This window comes from Molothrus ater, chromosome 10 (assembly GCF_012460135.2).
Source record: "Molothrus ater isolate BHLD 08-10-18 breed brown headed cowbird chromosome 10, BPBGC_Mater_1.1, whole genome shotgun sequence".
NCBI lineage: Eukaryota > Metazoa > Chordata > Aves > Passeriformes > Icteridae > Molothrus > Molothrus ater.
This window is the reverse complement of record NC_050487.2, coordinates 21,703,347-21,723,120: the sequence shown is the minus strand read 5'-3', so window position 1 is coordinate 21,723,120 and position 19,774 is coordinate 21,703,347. Positions and strand designations below refer to the sequence as shown.

The following is a 19,774-nucleotide window of genomic DNA, read 5'->3' as shown; positions in this document are numbered from 1 at the left end:
TTAAGGGGACAGAGGGGAGCCAAGACGGGTCGCTGAGGGACCGAGGCGGGTCGCTGAGGAGCTGAGACGGAGAGGGCACTGTGAGGCACCGAGGGGCTCGCCGAGGAGCTGAGAGACGGAGAGGGCACTGTGAGGCACCGAGGGGCTCGCCGAGGCACGCAGACGGCTCGGCGAGGGACCGAGGCGGGGGGCCGAGGGGCGGGGGGCGGTGACGGGCTGAGGCGCTGCGGGCGCGCCCCCTTCCCGCCCCTCCGCTCGCTCCCGCCGCCTCTCGCGAGGCCGCCGCCCCCCCCCCGCGCGCGTCACCGGCGGAGCGGACGGGGACAACATGGCGGAGCGGCGGAGGCACAGGAAGCGCGTCCAGGTACCCGAGACTCCCCCTCCTCTCTATCTCTCCCTCCCCGCCCGGTGGCTCCCCGTCTCCGTGCTCAGAGCGGCTTCCCCTGCGGCCTTCCCGCCCGACGCTGTTGCGAGGTGGCGGCTGCGGGCGGCCCGCGGTGAGAGCGCCTCAGTCTCGGGGCGCCGGGAGCCCCTCAGGCCGGGGCCGGAGCCCGGGCTGGCAGGTTCTCCTCAGAATTTTCTAGCAGATTGGTAAACACTATGAAAGCAGAATGGTGGAGCTCAAGTAGGAGCGTTTCGGGGCTGAGGGGCAGCCAGCGGGGCCCCCGGCACATCAGAGGCGCCCCCGCTTCATCCCCATGGGCTCTGCGCCCTCAGAAGTTCTTCGTCTCTCCATGGCCAAAAAATTATACATGGAGCTGTTCCCAGTTTTTCATCGCCGTGTTATACTCAGAATCTTCCCGGTTACCAGTGTCGAACAATAGCTTAGCGAGGGTAACACCAAAACCACCCGGGAGCTGCTCCTTCACCCGGCGTGTCCGGCCCGGGGATCGTAAGCAGAAGACGTGGGACAGATGGTAAAAGCATCTTAAAAGCAAACGTGCCCCAAGCAGGAAATGATGCGGGAAGGAAAGGAAATTTGTGTCTGGAAAACATAAACAGGCACACCTATAAATAGACCTAATCAGCTTTGAGATCGTGTTAAAATGTAGTGATAATTGTGTGGTGGCACTGAGAGACAAACTGAGGGCTGCTTTGGTGTTTTCACTTACCTGGGAGCCTGGTATGTCGAGGTGTAATTTTTACATGGAGTTTTACAGAGTTTTTAAATGCATGTTTGGGGCGTACTTACAGTATCGGTGACCATAACACTCGTTACTGTTATGTGTTATCAACACTCGGCCTAGATAGTGTTTGTTTGGGCTTTATTGCTCTGCTGTAAGAGCAGATAATATTCACGGGAGAGATCACAGAGCCATTCAACAATGCAAGCTTCATATGTCACCCTTCTATTTGGCTGCCCCCTCTCCTTTCTCAGCCTTTCCTTTCCCAGCCCACTTTCCCTTCCCCCAGGAAGATGGAGATCTGCCTATACCTGTAAAAGTTCCTTTTTTCCCTTTAATTCCAATTAGCGAGGCAGGGGGAGAAATGCAAGGAGTCATTATCAAAATCTTGTTGAACGAGCCCTATCCATCACAGCATTCAATGAATTATTGCAAAACATCACATAATTATTCTCCTTTTAAGATTTTTATAGGTTGTCCCTTTCCAAGAATGACAAAGCACCCATCAAACCAAATTTAAACGTAATTTAATGTTTGTATAACACCCAAAGCCGTGGTCTTGCAGGTAGTTAAGCACATACTTAACTTCCAGCCTGTTAGCAGTAAAAGTATTTCCCAGATTGTTAGTAATTAAATCGATGTCTGGGTTTTAAAACTTAAAGTCGTGGCCTAAATTTGTGATATAATTATGCAAATAAATGTGTACCATCATAGGTTCCTAGTGCAGGTCAACAACAATGGGAGACAAGACAGTGGACAAAGAATACTGGTGAATGCCCAAGGGGTGTTCTTAAGTGGTCAGTGAATAAAACAACTCATGGGTTTTGGATTTAATTTTTCTTAAGCTTTTTGAACTTTACTGGCATATTTGCAGTATGATTATCACGTTTTTCAGGCTCATGCTGCAAGTGTCTTCTTTTAAAATCAAGTGTGGGATTTTTATTCGTAGGTGCTTCAAGTGTTTTAGCAGTGTGTACTTAATTTAAGGTGATGTTGCCCCCCTAAAGAGATTATTTATTGTGCTGCACACAAGTCTGACATCAGAATACCCTGTATTTCTTGACAGGAGTGAGGTTCTTGGAAAAAAATCAGTGGTTTTAGCTGTAGATGAGGCTGATGTAATGGAGTTCAATTAGAAAAACCATGGGCACAGAGCCTGGGTTCGGAATGAATTTTTGTAGGATTTCCTGCCTGCCATCAAGATTAGAATCATGGTAGTTATGTCAGATAGCTAGACATGAAAAAAGGCTCAAAAATAGTTCAAAGTTCTGTCTAGGCTGCTCCACGTTTCCCATCGGAAGCAGTCACAGGAAGGATGTGTTTCATGGAATGCACTTTCAACAAAAGACACATTACCCAATGCGTGTTGCATAGCTTAGACTCTTCCTCTGAAAGTTACAAAAGTTGCAAAAATTTTAACTTCAGAAGTTTGAACAAAGATATTTCAGAGGTAAAATTCTCCAAGTGTCATTCCTGATGGTAATTTAACTGTAATCAACAGGGAGATTAATTCAGACATGCAGGAGTGAAGGGAGGCTGGTCTGTAGGATGCAGATTGCTTCCCAGTGGCTCCCACGTGATTCAGATGTCTGAAATCAAGAATGCTTGCTGTGTATAAAGGACTTACTGACAGAAAAACAACATATGTTGTCTAATGGCTAGTTTAATCTTTTTATTTTGGACAAAATACATCTCAAAAGATGGGAGATGCCTTTGAATGCCTGCTACTCCAGCAACCTGATCAAAACTACTTCATGTCTTGGAACTATATTTTTTTCCATATGTGTCCTGAAATATTCACTTAACCCACAGAAGGTTCAGTGTTGTTTCCTTTGGGCCGGGTAACACGTGGCACTGTGCTGGCAGCTCTGCAGTTTGACTGTTAAATAGGCATTAAGTTTTCATTTCCTTGGCTGCATTCCACGGGCACGGTTTTAGTCTGCCCGTGTCAGGTTTTGGGCTGATCTTTGCGTTGGGATTAACAGCGCTTGGCATCGCACCTTGTTGCTATGTCCTGCACTCCAGAAATGTTAATGCACGTAAATACTGCTCCTGGAAGGAGAGAAAACAGCTCCTGGGCACTTTGGGGGTCAATGTCTCGCTGCAGATTGATGGCTGAGGTGGCGTCGGTGTCATTAATGACAGGTACTTTCCTTGTTGACTTTTTTCTTTGATTCGAGTTCTGAGATTCTCCTGATGAAGGACATCTACTAATCATTAACTCTTGTAGCCTACAGCTGGCTCCTGTTATGATTTGGGTTCTGCTGGAAGGAAAATGCACAGCTGCAGAGCTGCACTGCTGCTCCTGTGCTGCAGTTTTGTGTGAATGACTCTGAAAAGGATCTGCAGAAGGACAATGCAATGGTTTTCCAGTAACGCATATTTTACTCCAGCTTGGTCATTTGGCTTGATTTTCTTCATAAATTCTAGTAAAGATGAGTGGGATGATAACAAAGGAGACTGGTTAAATTATGTCTTTGAAAGCTGGGTGGTATCAGCTGATAGAGGAGGAAGAAACAAAGATCAAAGGGGCAAAACAAAGCTGAAAAATGGGAATGAAAAGCAGCAGCCTGAGTTGTCATTAAAACAAGAATCAGTCTTTTGGAAATCTTGAGTTACATTTTTGGAGGTGGGAAGGGAAAAAGTCAGAACAGCTGGCCTGGGGTTGGAAGGGGACTGAAGCTGGTGTGTTTTGGCTTTAAAACACTGTACATTGCTCCTTGGATCTGTTTTAGAACTCTGTATGCTTACAGAGTTCTGTATGTTTTGCTCAAAAAAATTAGTGGTTAAAAAAAAAGAGGGAAGAAAACAGATACTTCTGTTTTCATAGGATATGGACTGCAAAACATCTGCTAATCTTTTTCTGTAAAGAAAAGTTAATGTTTTGTGGCCAGCGCATGGCCACGGTAATCCAGAAGAACTGGTTTCTCCACATGGCTCTGCCACAGTTTCTTTTAAGAGACCTGGGGCTGTCCTTGTACTGGTCATCAGTGCAGGAGTCGGACTAGTCTGTGTTTGTTAGTCACTGAAGAAAGCTGGGATGTCCTAAGAGCAAGTCCTAGCACCCTGGTGTGTTTGTTTCCCCCTCCCCACTCCCATCATGCCAATCTCTGCTTTTTCTTTGTCTATGGCGCGTTGGTTTATTTCAGGCAAAGTACAAATATCTCAGCAGCACCCAGTAACCTGCCACAGAACAGCCACTCTGAGATCCTGACAGTCCACAGGGCAGGGGAAAAGATAATCCTGCAGTTCAGCCCAAGCTGTGATGTGCTCAGCACTGTCAGAGAAGAGTAGGCTGATGCAGCTGTAGGGTCTCTATAATGAGGGGTATGGAATGGAACCTGGCCTGACACAGTGGCACTTTTCGATGTAGCCTCTCAGCTTGAAAATCAGGCACCACATGATAAATGTGCTTAAATTTCTTCTGTTCTTTATCTGAAAACTGTATCAACTATTAGGCTTCAGCAGCCTGCTTTGAGGGATGGTGTTCTGAAAATCTAAGAGCAAAGAAATCAACTAGATATTGTTTCATTGAAATAAAAGAATTTTGATGACCTTTTTGAAACAGAGGAGCATAAGTCCTTGTAAAGCATTTGGCTGCATATGGAATAACTTATCTTGCTAATGACACTCATCATTTACTCTCTTCTGATTTTCCAGAAACCCTGCTTATGTTACCAGGTTGTGGAAGGAAATTGGCCTGTCTTGGGTCATACCTGTCTTCTTGCAACTGTGATGCAAAGAGGGGATAAAATGATAGCAGTTTTCAAACCAGAAATGTGCTCTGCCCTTTTGTCATCCACTGAGTGTTCCAGGAGTAGGAAAACCTGAATAAATCATGCTTGGGTAGAGCTGAGGAGGAGAATTCAATGGCTCAGTTCAGATGTTATTCTGATGTGTTCAGGCCTCTCTGGTGCTGCAGTCCCAGCTGGGGGTTGAATTAACTGGGAACTGCATCCATGCACTGAAGTCCAGCAGGGACTGTGCTGTACTTTGATTTGGGAGATAATGGTAAGTTTGATTAGGACTTTCCCTTCACTTCAGTGAGTCTGGAAGGTCCCTGGGTTTGATTGTCCTTTTATGAATTCATATAGGACAGAATTGTGATTGAGAATTATTCTTAAAAATTTAAAATGTCTTTGCATTTCTAGCAAGTAACTAGGCTGAGCACTGCTTTTCCTGTCAGTAGGTGGAGTTCTGTCTAGACAAGTAAGAAATTTGGTTTGATTTTATTTTTAATGGCCAGAGTTTGTAAATCACCACGGATTGTAAATCTCTAAATCTTACATGCTGTCTGGTGACAACACGGGCTACTTTTAAAAATGAATACAACATTTGGTTGAACTGCAACTTTTAAAAGTTGTGCCTAGGGTAATGAACTTACCATTGCTTTGGTTGATTTCATTTATTGATGGAATATGTTATTTTCTGTCAGTCATTTATTTTCACATTTTAATGGAAGCCTGGCTCTGCAAACAAAGCGATGAAAAATGGGGATTAAATTGCAGGGGACACTTTCTCAGAATGAGCTCAGTTAAACTGTGGCAGTCTCTCTCACTGGGAAGCTTTTTTTGTTTGGCTGTTATGAAACTACCCCTCACTAAGCAATAGAGAGAAAGGAGCAATAAAAAAAAGTCTCCTGGTGCCAGCCCCTGCCTGTGTAGTGCATCACATGACCCAGCAGGATCATAAATATTTTAGGAAGAAGGAGAAAAACCACCTTAGCAGAGGAATTAGCACTGATGAGAATATCTGCAGTTTCTCTGTCTCACTGTCTGTGCTGTGAAGAGCATTTGCCCTGTGAACTGTTCCAAATTTCATTTGCTGACAGGAATTACTAGAAAAGCAGCGTTTCACACACAGCTGCTGCCTGCAGTTCCCAGTCTGCTGGTGCCTTATCCCATTGGCAATGATGGGACACAGTCACTTGTTTTATTTCAGTGCACTGGAGCCCCTTTTGTTGCTGTTCAATTACTCTGGTACCAAGTTTGGTGGCTTGGTTTGATTTACAGTTACTGGTACAGCTGTACAGTGTAAGAGGACCTGAAACCACAGAACATAAATTATCTGCATACATGGCACTGTCAGGGAATAGTTTTCTTATCTGATGTTCAATGCAGATTTTTAAAATTTAAAAATTAAGAAAATGGATTGAACATGCAGCAGGAGGTAATATCCACTTGAGGACTGTTAGGATCATCTGGCCTAATTTGGGTACATTTTTGAAACTACCTGGTGAGTGAGCATATTTCTTCTTCATATGGAGGATTTTTTAAAAAGTCTCAGAACTAAGGGCTACGGAGTCTTTTGGTCATTTGGATACCTTGTGTCTGCATTATTCTCTTTAAAATTCTCCTCAGACAGGAAAAGCAACAATCTCCTCTAGAGGGATACTCATTAACCAGTTGGTTTTGAAAGTTTGCTGTTGAAAATTAACAACTCTTACCGTCTGAAGCTTTTATTCTGGTGTAAACACAGCTATTTCACCTTGCATTTCCATTTAACATGCTGCTTGTGATATTATGATTATACATCTTAAAAGCAGTCATGGAGGTTGTATATGTTTACTGACCTTTAGGAATATTAGGTCTTTAAATAGACTCTGAAACTTTTATTCCTGTAAATGACCAGTCTGATTTGTGGGTGATACAATCTATTTCTTCAGGCAACACCAGAGGAACAGGCACAGGAAAGGCTCTGCAGTGTGGAAAGCTGTCCCGTGCTCCTGTGCTCCTGAGCCACAAGTAGCAGGGGGGGGTTGGACAAACCTTATGGATTAAAAGAATTTACAGAAAAGTATTTTGAGGAAGTTAGCATAAGTCAGTTTAATATCCCAAACTATGGGTTTCTATAGATATGTTTTTGTGAAGCATGAACATTAGGAAGTTCTTCCTTTCCCTGCTTGCAAATATTAGATCTAAATTTTACATAATGAAAATGCCCATCTCCATCCTTCTGCCTTACACATCTCAGAGTCCTCTTACCTCTCTGCAAGGTGGTAAAAGCACAGAATTTGTGAATGTGTGCAGACTAAGGGCTCCCTTCTCATAAAACATTGGTTTTGGTGTTTAAATTTCATCCTGCTGTGCTTTCATCCTGATGTTCTACTCTGTAGATGGGCAGAATCTCCTCAAGGGTACTCTGAAGTCTCATGCTGTAGTCAAAGTGGGCAAAGAAATTTTCTAGCCAAATCTTTCAGCTTCTTTTCAACTTGGTTTTCTCCTTCTCACATGAAATCTGAGCTGCTCTGTCAGAGTGCCTACATTGCTGTCATTTCATACACACTCATTCCTCACTCTGCTGTTTCTTTGTTCCCAGCTTCACAACTGTTTCCATCCCAGCTGTGTACCTTAAGCAGCTTCCCATGTGCTGCTTTCCTCTTAGGCCTTCCTTTAGTTTGCTCTTTCTACAGGTCTGCTAAAGGAGTTTGTCCTCCTTACCTTCAGTTCATCCAACTTGAGATTTGCTGCTTTTTTGCTGCCTGTAGACAGAAAGTTCTCAGAAAAATGACTTGACCTATTTTCACATCCTTTATGTTTTATTTGTTTAATGTGCCATTAAATAATGAAGACAAGACTTTGCAGTATCTGATTTTTTAAGCCCAAATGGGTGATTTTCTTATGTGTTCAAAACTGTATTAACAACTTTTGACTTCTCCCACTGTAGGAAGTTGGTGAGCCATTCAAGGAGGAGAAGGCTGTTGCTAAATACTTGCGCTTCAACTGTCCAACAAAATCCACCAACATGATGGGCCACCGAGTTGATTATTTTATTGGTAGGGTTGCTTTTAACCAGAGAATTCTGGTTTCTTCTAACATTGCACTTGGAGGGTGGGAGAGGCTGTTTTATTTTTATTAATAGTACTTTATCTAATAAGTACTGATCCTACAGTTTGGTTTTGAAAACTTAGCTAGGTATTAGGAAGCCATAAAATTAATCTTACTAGCCTGGAGTAAATGCAATCAACTTTTCACACTGTGGTTTAAAGGTGTGTGATGTCAAGAGGAATATATTTCAGAATAGTGACTAGTTTTACTTGAAAGATTAAAAGGATGTGGAACATCACCAGAACAGACTGCTCATTGTTGTTCAAGGAATATAGACTAAATGTTAAAAATAACGTTAATTTGAATGCATTTTTAATTCATTTTTCCCCTCTAGCTTCCAAAGCTGTGGATTGCCTCCTGGATTCTAAATGGGCGAAGGCAAAGAAAGGAGAGGAGGCTCTCTTTACAACCCGGGAGTCTGTAGTTGATTACTGCAACAGGTACGACCCAGGCTGCTTCTTCAGTGTCATTAATGGCTGCAGTTGTCCAGATGTCACACTTACTTAGGAACCAATGTAGCTTGGGCTTTGTGCATCCTAGAACTTCAGGATGTATACAAAAACAATGATTGTAATGATTTATATTGCTGTGTTTGAGGGTGGAAATGATGCAGTTTCATTATTTTTGTTCCCAGAACTCTCCCAGGCTTTCACTGCGCTGCTTGGGGCAGCAAGGTGAACCAAAGCAATTTCCTGAATTTTGCCAATATTTGAAGTGAGTAGGGTCAGAGCTCTCAAATCTCTGTCCCTGCTGTCTGAGGAGCAGGATTCTCTGCTGCTCTTCCTGTTGGGAATTTGGCTGTGCTCCTTTCAAGGATGTTTCTAGTTGCTGACAACCTTAAGAATACCAAGTACTACATCCTGGTGCCCTGCTTGCCATATATTTATATCTTTATATCTCCATACATAAATAGATACTACATGCACTTGCAAGAAGGTCTGTTTGTAGCTGACAGGAAGGGAAGCCTTGGCATAGGTACCACAATTTCAACAGAGTCATTCTGTTCATTGTGCATCACTTACCAGGGATCTTGATGGGCTGTATGTCCACTTCCTTATTTTTGTTAGGAAATACATTGACATGTACTTGAAAATAAATAGTGCAGGAATTGCATTAATGGGAAAGATAATAAATGGATCTGGTGGGTTGCTGTATCCTACATCTTGTGTGTTCATTTAAATCTGCAAAATGCTGCCTCAAAAAAGTACAGTTTTTACCCAGTTTTGAACAGATGAACCAAAAAAAGCAAAGCAACAGGCAAGACATGGGATAAGTAGGTCTGGTGTGTGTAGCTGTAAATGGAGCAGATGATTGTGACCTTGCCTTTCAGTCATGCTGGTCATGATCATGTTAGAAAGATAATCTAGAATGGTGTCTGATAACATAATTGAGTGTAAATGTTGTTCTCCCAGCTGCACTTAAATGAATCATTTAACTTATTTCATTTTAAGACTCCTGAAAAAACAGTTCTTTCATCGAGCCTTGAAAGTGATGAAAATGAAACCTGACAAGGATACAAAGAAAGAAAAGGAAAAAGGAAAGGCTGAGAGTGGAAAAGAAGAGGAGAAAAAGAGCAAGAAGGAAAGTGGCAAAGATGAAAAAACAAAGAAGGAGAAAGAAAAGGAAAAGAAAAAGGATGGTGAAAAAGATGAGTGTAAGAAGGTAAGTACTGTGTGCAAGAGAAGAGACAGACCTGTAACAAATACATCAGCAGATTTTTAACATTGCACTGGCTCAGAAGTTGATTATTCTAAAATATGCCATGCCATATTTTCCTGTTTCCATCTCTAAATTATGCTGCTTTTTTTTTTTTTTTTGTTACCTTTTGAATTTGTCTTATCTTGGTCTGGATCAAAAAAGAGGCTTCAGCTGGCCTTTGTGTACCTTGTCATCTTTGAATGTGGGCTGAGTTAATCAAAACCTGTTTGTCTCCAGGGGCAGCAGGCAGGGAGGCTGTGTACATCAGCCACCATAGAATGACACATGTACATGTGACCAAACATCCAAAGCAGTGCAGCTGCAGCAGTGAAACAAAAGAGTTTTGCAGAGTTTGGTAACAGGAATGTTTGGAATGTCACATTCGGTATGTGGGGCCTGTAACTGGCTGTGTAACAGCCTCCATGACTGCCTGCATCCTGCTTCCTTGCACTTGAGCTTCCAAGTTTAAACTACAACTGTGGTACAGGTTTCAATGTGGTTTGGGTTTGTTCTCACTGCTGATTGGTTTTATTACTTATTTATTATTTACCAGAACAGAATTTCTAAAATGTTGGCAAGCTGAGGAGAAACTTGATGAGTGAATATGGTGTTTCTTCTACAATCAGTGCTCTGAATAGTGAGAGTTAGTAGGATAGTGGGCCAAAGTAACTCCCATTCAAACATTCCTAAGTGAAATAATGGCACATCTAGTGAGAGTTACAGTCTGTCTACAAAGGTTTGGCTGTCCAGAGAAGCATAAATGGTGAAAAAAAGGGTTATAAACAGGACAATCCCACTGCAGTCCCAGCCCAGTGTAAGATAACCCAACCCCTGAGGTACTGCAAAATGCTGATTATGAAAGTAACAAACTCCTCCATTCCACTGTCATCAGGGGAGGTACATTATTAAATGTATGTTAATTTTTAAACTAATCATTATTTATTGAACAGATATTTAGTGTATTATGTAAGCCAGTGGGTAGGAACTTGAATGAAACACAGGACCAAAACCACAAAGTTAATTTCTCACAACGAAGTAAGCAAAGAGAAGCAAACAGGAGACAGAAGAGGAAGCAAAAGACCCAAAAAGAGATTGAGGAGGACAAAGAATAAATGGGCAGAAACTGATTCTGCCAGGATGTCCATTTGGTAAATATGGCACTAAAATAGCAAATAATTCTACCAAAGTCAGTGATGGTGAAGTGTTGTTCCCTGTTCTTGATCCCTGTACAGACTTTCTGTATCAGCCCAGCTTTGCCAGGCATCTGATGCCACAGTGTAATCCTGAAGTCATAGTCTAGTCCTTAGGCACTAAAAATGAGATTTCTCTTTACTTACAATTTTCCTTGATTTTTAAGGTACCAGTGAAATAAGAACAGGAGGAATTAAAGTATCTTTACTTTAAAAAAAACCCAAGAAGTGTGAACATGATGTTAAGTTTGTGAAAAGTTACCAGATTAAATATATTAACAGATACTATAAATTAAATTAAAATATGTTGTAAAGATCATGTACAATATGAAATATAAAAATTAAAACATTAGATTTTTGTAATTTTTATATATAATGGTTTGTATATATTTTTTAAATATAAAATATAGATAAAATATCTATGTTTGTCCTCAGGATGACACCCCAGGAACACCCAAGAAAAAGGAAACTAAGAGGAAATTTAAACTTGAGCCACATGAAGACCAGGTTTTCTTGGATGGAAATGAGGTAAGATTTAGAGGTGCTTTTCAACTTTAGGTGTCACCCTGCTATTGTCAGACAATACTGTAATTCACTGGATTTCTGCAAACTCCTTCTTGACATGTTGAAAGAAAAATTAATGGCAATGTGATGGCTGATCTTGAAAGCAGATTTTCAGATACTTCAAGGAGGTAAAAGACAGGTAAATAGAGGATAGTAACTTTAAAAAAAAACCAAAGAAAACTTCCTTACCAGTAGTTGAGGCTTTGGTAGCCATGAGGTGAAGTGTTTGTCCTCAGGGTGGATTCAGGGGCTGGTGGAGCTGACCCTGCCTGGGACAGGAGGGTGGGACAAAGACTCCTGAAGTCCCTCCAGCCCAGCTTATCCCACAGCCACTGCCATGCCAAAATTGTTCTAAGCCAAACCAGTCCTTCCAGGACACCATGTTCAGAGACAGGAGGGGAAATAAAAAATACCTGCCTGGCTCTGTGATCTGAGCAGACAGGCGACCCTTTGGCATTCCTGAATGCTCATCCTGGCTTTACCACTGAAATTGTGGCCTTAAATACTTCTGTGTGCTTTGCTGCTCTGGAAGACCAAGAATTTAATCACTTACCAGCTCTGTAATGTACAGAGTCACATTTGTGCTTCTCAAGTTTGGGATAAGTGGTAAGTTCTACTGTGCTGTGTTGATGCTGTGTGTGGCTGTACTGGAATCTCCCCAGGGTTCTTGTGTTCCTTTGGTTATAAAACATACATGGCAGCAAATTCTGTAAATAAATCACTTGTACAGAAAATGTGTTTCTCCTTTGTATCTTGGTTTTACCTTTCTCAGTTCTTCTACACTTACTTTGCTCTGTTTCATCCCATCTCATGTGGAATCACATCCAGCTCTGATCCTCCCTGTTGTCTCACATGAGGTGCCCATTCCAAATGAGGCTGCAGCACAGTATCTGCAATACCACAGTATTTACTGCTTGTCCTGACATCAGTTACTTCTCTGTTTATTAATGAGCTGGCATTTTTTAGCACCTGTAATTCACAAAAGCTTTTTTTTAAGTAGTAGCTAATTTAGAGCCAATTCTTGTGTATTTGCATTAGAGCTGGGTTTTTCCCTTTCCCTCATTATTTTGCACTTACAAACGTGGATATCACACACTTATTACCAGTCACCATCTTCAGCTTGCCTGGGCTCCCAGAACAGCTGTCTGGCAGCAGCTGCACCTGAATACAGTCAGCTTTGGCACCCTGTGGGAAGCAGAATGTGAAATATTTATTGCATCACAGGGAACCACTGCTGCCTCCCAGGTGCCCTTCTGGTAGTTGGTATTGACACATCTGCAATGAGGGTTGCTGGTTTCTAGTAACCAGCAGCTTCTTTTCATAGTTAAAGCTCAGATTCAAACTCTTTAGTTTGCTAAGAAAAAAATCACAGATTTTCTAGTTCAGAAAACCCTGCACTTTACCAAGGAGTTTTTCATTTATGGCTGAGCAGCTCAGATTCAAATGGATCCACAGCTCTCACACAAACATTTGGCTTTGAGAGTTGCAACTGTAGATGTAGAGCTAACAGTGCTGTGGGACAGAGGGTGCAGGGCCACTGATCTGAGCCCAGCACAGGGCCTGCAGTGAGCATTCCAGCTGCCTCCTTTGTTCCAGGTGTGCAGTTTCTCTGTTTTCCTTTCAAAACTCAAAAGACTTTTTGTTTCCACTTAGTGGACTTGGGAAACTTTTTATTTTTTTGCCTTTTTTTTGGCTTCATGCTGAAAAACATTAATGAATAAAGAAAGATACAACCAAACCTTGATTCCAGAATCTTTCATTTTCCCATCAGTTCTGCTGTCTGATTGTTTTCCTCAGGATTACATCACCTGTCAGTTACCCTTCCTAGGAATCAGGAGCCCTTGCCCTGCCCGGGTGCTGACCAGGAGGCCTTTTGCTCAGCACCAAGCATTGCAGCCTGGCAGTGAGTGTTTGGGGAGGGAATACACGAGATGTTTATCAGAGAGCTTGTTCTGAGTGTAAACCACGTCATTTCTGTTGTAGGTCTACGTGTGGATCTATGACCCTGTTCACTTTAAGACTTTTGCCATGGGACTCGTACTCGGTAAGTCAGAGTATACACAAGTTGTTTATTTCTGTTGCCTTTAAGCTAACCAGTGAGTTGTCCAGTGGGCAAATGTGGGTTATGTAAAATAAGAAATATGTTACGAGTGATGCATTTCTAACCCTGGAACTTGTGTAGAATAAGACAAATCAGCTAATTTTATTTTTGAAAATCTAAAATAGTATAGATGTTAACTGAATCTAAGGCACTACTTTGAATGAGCAGTAAGCCTGGAACCTCTGTACATGTACCAGGAGAAACTAATGATGCTTCTCATGCCTCTGTCCTGCCCTCCCTGCCCAGTGATTGCCGTTATCGCCGCCACCCTGTTCCCGCTGTGGCCAGCCGAGATGCGCGTCGGTGTTTATTACCTCAGCGTGGGCGCCGGCTGCTTTGTCGCCAGTATTCTGCTCCTCGCCGTCGGTGAGTGTGGGCAGGCGGGTCCGAGAGGCCGGAGGCGCAGCCCAGCTCCTCCCCGAGCTCGGGCTGGGCGGTGCCGCTTCCCGGGACGCTGTTCGGCCGCAGCCGGGCGGGTCCTGTGTGCGCTTCCCTGCGGCCAGCGGGTGTCACGGTTGTGCCGCGGGAAGAGAGAGAGAGCTCAGGCTCGTGTCACCTGTCGGTGTTCCCTGTGTAGTGCAGATTCGTTTACTGCCTGTGTTTAAGCAAATAAGTGCGGAACAACTGCACACAGATACTAAGAGGTGAGAATGGTGTCACCAGGATTTTAAAGCTTTCTGTGGCAGAGGGTTTAAAAGTTAAATGTGAGATAAGATCCATGGTTAGTGGGGTGGAGGAGAGGTGGGAAGAACAAACTACTCCACAGAGCTATTGTGGAATGAGGGGTTTCCCCCCAGCATCCCCCAGTCCCTGGCTGGGGGTGGGCATTAGCAGTGACCATCTCTTACAGCATGGTTGTACACTGTATGTGTCTGTAACAAAATCCAAACTTTCCCTTGTTTTCACACAGCTCGCTGCATCCTTTTCCTTATCATCTGGCTCATCACTGGAGGAAGGCATCACTTCTGGTTCCTGCCAAACCTTACAGCAGATGTGGGATTCATTGACTCCTTCAGGCCCCTGTACACACACGAATACAAAGGACCAAAAGCAGACTTAAAGAAAGAGGAAAAAGCAGAATCCAAAAAGCAGCAAAAATACGACAGCGAGGAGAAATCAGACAGTGAGAAGAAGGAAGAGGAGGATGGAAAGACAGAAGGCACAAGGAACTCAGGAACAGACGGCTCAGGAGGAGAGCGACATTCAGACACTGACAGTGACAGGCGCGAAGATGACAGGTCCCAGCACAGTAGTGGCAATGGAAACGACTTTGAAATGATCACAAAAGAGGAACTGGAACAGCAAACAGATGAAGGGGATTGTGAGGAGGAAGAGGAGGAAGATACCGAAAGTGGGCCTTCACATGGAAAATCATAACTCACTGTGGTTTGGGACTAAGTATGTGCAAATGGTTGGATTTTCTTTGTTGGCTGATCACCAAAACATAGACCATACAGTAGCATCTTTGTTTGCTGAAATATCCGTGTTACCAGTTTTTTATCTAGTTCCTTCATTTTTTTAACCATTAACTCGATTACTCGGTACTATGTTAATCATTAATATCCATTTACGGAAGTTTTATCAATTTGACAGGTTTTTTATTGATTGATAGGTTGCCCAGATTGTCCTCAACCATACTGAACAACATCATTTTCTGGTACTTGCATAACTGGTCAATTAGTTTAGCTTCTCAAACTTGCTTTTGTAAACCAGGTAAAAGTTGAATGACCAAATCTCAGATTATTCCTGGTTATCCTCATCTGATAGTTAGGTAAAGCCCTTCTTAGCCCACAGCCTTCTTGATATTTTTCTTGATTTTGTTTTCAAAAGATTGTGAGAACTTTCCTGAGAAAACTAGTTTTAGCAGAAGTATTTTGCTGACAGTAGAGGAGCTGGTAGTGCTGAATTTGGCTGCAGTGTTCTCTGTTTCTCCAGCCTGTGTGCCAGCAACTGAGGAAATCCAAACTGGTTTTGTTCATCCAGTGCAGAGAGAGATGTCATCTCCAGCAGGTGAAGGAAGCAGCATGGTTTGGAAATGATGGCTGTTTTCTTTCTCCTGCTCCATCATAATTTAAAAACAAATGTATTCTGTACATAATTTACAAATAAAGCAAACCATTTACTTTAACTGCTACTTATTATTTAGAGATTTGATCCAGCATTCAGTTTGTATTATTGAAGCCATGTTGTGGTGTATCTATCAGAGAAATGCAAGTCGAGAGGACCTCACAGAGTATTTGTGTATGATTGGTAGCTGTTCCACAGAAGCTTTAGTTTTGTGCCAACATTCCATGTATTTGAGTAAATTGATCTTTATTAAATGAAAGCAAACACCAGAGCTGTATGGATGCCTTAATGTTAAACCTCTCTGTACTCTGGAACTGGAGTAGTTTTAAGCAGAAGAGGCAGGAGAGTGTTGCTCTGCTCACAGAGCTGCTGTGAAATGACCATTAATGTTTGTAAATCCCTCGGAGGAGCCGCTGCCTCTGGGCAGGATGGACTGGAGCTCTTGGCTCACTGAGCATGGAAGAAGTTACAACTCAGCCTCTTTCCTCTCAAGGACTTTATAGATTTGATTGTCTTCCCAGCCCACTCAGAGAAGATGAGGGTAAGAGAATTTTTTTTTCCTATCCTAAATTGCTTCCCATCCTTCCAGCGTCGGCATTTTGGATGAAGATACCAATTTTTCAGATTGTGCAAATACATACATCATCATGGTTGCATTGACAAACAGTTCATGGATACGGTGTATTTACTTCTTAAATCCTGAATAGTTACTCCATAAGGAAACAGATAAATTGGATCACTTTTTTATTAATATAGCAAAAAAATTAAAGGACCCATTAACTAAACAGATTGACTCCTGGCCACTTATGTGTTATCACTGATTAAGAGCTAACAAAGTGCTGTTGTACCTGAGTGGGGCGTGCACAATGTCATGGGGAGAGCAGAGCCTGCACTGGGGCATGACAGGGCAGCCAAGCCCTCAGCAGGATTTTAAGAAGTTAATGCAGTGGTTTTCAGTTATTTCAAGTATGTTTCCTCCTCCAAGTGAAATAACAGGGCCATGCTGAGCAAATCAATTGGAAATGGTCAAATAAAAACTCTAATGTTGCTATTTGCTCCCTGTTCATGGGGTGTGTGCCACGTGCCAGCACTGCCCACCTGGAGAGAGGTGTCTGGGTCTCAGAATTAACCATCAGACACTTGTGCTGTCACCTCAACAGAGTTCCAGGCTCCTGCAGCCTAGAAATCGAATTGGCCTTAACTCCTCACTTGATCTGCTGTGAACAGCTTTGATCACTGAGGTGGGGTAAGAGAGATCTGCTCAGTGGTTAAGGAAAGAACTTCATGACTCATTACTGTACTTGTCTTCCTAGAAATATCCCCCAAGTACTTCTGAAGCAATTTGGAATAACTTAATGAAAGAACATTATGACAGAACAACATGCCAGTAAAATTATGAGTGTGCTCAAGGTATCACGACAAACACTTCCTGTCCAAAGAGGAAATCACAAAACTTGGCCACCTTTAGATTTTTGTATCAGGCATTTCAAAGTTCTTAATAATTTTGATTTTTAACTTTGAGAGTCTATGGTGACCTCATGAGAACAAATTAACATATATTTAATGAAAAATTACTCAAATAACTACACTACCAAAATGTCCTTCCTGCAATAAAATTTAATAGTGGTCTTACTGATATTCCTCCCAGTATAATTTTCTGGGTTTTTTTCTTTGCAAGAGGGTATGATTACTCCTATATATTCTTTAAAACTAAATAATTTAAAAAATAAATAAAACACAAATGAGTATTAATGCAGATCAGTATTTAGTAGAGATGTTACACTCAAGTGTGCTCTGCTCTGGTACAGGTACAGGAACCTCAGCTTACCTGTTGGGTTCTGGGGTCCTTAAACAGCAGATCTTTCTCTAGCAATTAAGAAACAAGTAAAAATTATTGTTTGATGAACTTGCTTATTTCTCCATCTGTGGAAAAGTTACAGTACTGGGGAGATGATAAACAATTCTCAAACAGTAAAGTTTGTTCATAGCAGCAGATCAGGGGAAGAATTTCTGTTCTCCTACTGGATCATGCAGCAGATTTTTCTGGTGTTTCATATAAAAATAGGATAGATAGATAGATAGATAGATAGATAGATAGATAGATAGATAGATAGATAGATAGATAGATAGATAGATAGATAGATAGATAATAGTTCATTTAGGCCTTTTTCTGTTTGGAATAACACTGGGTGAAGCTCTTGGAGCGTCATGCTGCAGGAAGAAGGGCAGATAAAGAGAACTGGAGATGTCTCAGTTCCTCAGTTTGCTCTCATTACACTTTCCCAGGACTCAGGAGGGGTGGCAGAAGCATCTGCCCCATGTAAACACTAAATGTAGACAATGTAAAATGAAATGGAGACATGGAAAACACCTGCCAGTCTTAGGTTTATGTTCCTTCCTGCAACCCCCGGCAGTTCTCACTGTGGCACTGAGCCCTCAGAGCCTTGCCAGGGCTCTCTGCAGCTCCTCTGAGGATGTAATTCTCTCCTAATGGGGTCACAGGGACAGCAAAGCAATGTTCCAGCCTCACAGCTGGCATAGAAAGCCCTGGGCAACAGAAAAACATCCTCTTCCAGCTGCAGGTGATTGACTGGCAGCAGTTAGAAGTCCTGCCAGAATCTCTCCTGGACCTGTTGGCAGAATCAGTTCGAGTCAGCTCAGTTTGAAGAACAATCCCATTTCCTCTCCTTACCTCCCTCAGGCAGCTGCTGAGCTGGCCACCCCTTGCAGTCTCCTTGCCAAAATTTCTATATCCCACTCCAAACATAAGCAATTTACGAAATAAAATACACCTAAAAAAGAACACCTGGAAAAAATACAACTGTGGAAAGAGTGTCAGTATGTGCACACCTGTTTCCCTCCCTGGAGAGGCCATGGTGAGGACAAAGACACCTTTTAGGCTCTGGGACACCTCAATGAGCTCTTGGTCCTGATAGGCTGGACTATAGATGACACAGCCCAGGTGTCTGAAACGGGGACTGATCCTTCCCCTCCCTCACATCCCCAAAATTTGCCTTATCCTGACTTAGCTCAAATCTTCCAACAGGGGAGTTCTATCTGTAGGATTCCCTTGAGTTCTAGAAAGGTTGTGTTTGCCTTACTTATATTTGAATCTAGACTCTTCTAGGAGTTGTACTGGGATAAATTCAGAGTAGATTCACAAATCTGAGCCACCACAAAACCAGAGCAGGAGACAGAATCTGGAGATAATTTCCTGCTCACACTCAGTGCTCAGGACCTGCATGTCCACCCTCTGCTCCTTCTACCCTTTCCCAGCTATTCCTTTCCCAGCTGCAGTGGGAAGGGAGGGCTGTATCCCTTACTCCTTGGCTGACATTTCATCCAGCTACTTCTGAACCATTTTTAAAACCAAACCTTGAATCGTGCATGTTTGAACACCATTCTTTATTGCATTCTTTGTATAAGAAAGTCTGTATCAAACATTTCCCAAGATCCAAAGCAGTTGAGATGCAACTTTACAGTGGTTTTCATGCAAGGCTTAGCACAGACAATAGTGCTGGACTCACCTTTTAGCTCTTGCTAGGAATTACAGTCTGTCCTGGGAAAGAGTCTCCACCTACTCGCCAGCACTGCTGTGATAGATGTGTTGACTTTTAAATACAGCAGAGACAGATCAATTCTCATGGAGACCTTTAGTGAAGGAGTTGGTGACATTTAACTCTGCAGCCAGGCTGAGCCCAGCTCACTCCAGGGCGTTCCTCAGGCTGCTGAGGTATTTTGTCTAATGAGAAGGACTCACTGATTTGATTCCCAACCTTTCTAATCAACCCCTCTCTACAGAATCAGAATAAACCAGGAGATTTTTAGCTGGTTTATTACTTTCAGGACAAGCTGATGTTTGCAAAACACTCAGATGCAAGGCTTGGGACTCTGGTTTCTAACAAACTTCTTCAAGTCCAAGGTACTGAATTGTTGAGCATCATTCATTACTGACTGACCAAATCCTCCCCAGGGAGAGAGAGCAGGGTGGTGTGAGGTGGTCCAAGGCACTGTGCCCTTCTCACTCAGAGCACAAGGAGAAGGGGGGAACAATCCTGTCAGTGTAAGTGAACTGAGACTGAAGCAGCTGCTGAATGTTTTCAATAGACTTCCTGGTAATGGCTGGTACAATTTCATTAGGGCTTCTCATTTTATTTAATAAAGCAGTGGATTATTTTATTTGTAATTCAGCAACAGGTGCAG

The 19,774-nt window shown here is 42.6% G+C and overlaps 1 protein-coding gene across 1 annotated transcript; it reads left to right on the top strand.

Annotated features, from left to right (window-relative positions):
• Nucleotides 1-255: 255 nt before the first annotated feature.
• Nucleotides 256-16,356, top strand: SEC62 (SEC62 homolog, preprotein translocation factor). The gene is made up of 8 exons (XM_036388835.2): nt 256-364; nt 7,791-7,899; nt 8,286-8,391; nt 9,403-9,613; nt 11,275-11,367; nt 13,387-13,447; nt 13,751-13,870; nt 14,415-16,356. The coding sequence occupies exons 1-8, from the start codon at nt 329-331 to the stop codon at nt 14,879-14,881; spliced, it is 1,203 nt and encodes a 400-aa protein (XP_036244728.1). The 5' UTR covers nt 256-328; the 3' UTR covers nt 14,882-16,356.
• The last annotated feature ends 3,418 nt before the right edge of the window (nt 16,357-19,774 follow it).

What these genes read in the sequence shown, in the direction of transcription:
- SEC62 (XM_036388835.2), top strand. Translation starts at nt 329, where the DNA reads ATGGCGGAGCGGCGGAGGCACAGGAAGCGCGTCCAG. An exon ending in GGCACAGGAAGCGCGTCCAG is followed by an intron (nt 365 to 7,790) that starts GTACCCGAGACT and finishes CTCCCACTGTAG; the next exon opens with GAAGTTGGTGAGCCATTCAA. An exon ending in TATTCTGCTCCTCGCCGTCG is followed by an intron (nt 13,871 to 14,414) that starts GTGAGTGTGGGC and finishes GTTTTCACACAG; the next exon opens with CTCGCTGCATCCTTTTCCTT.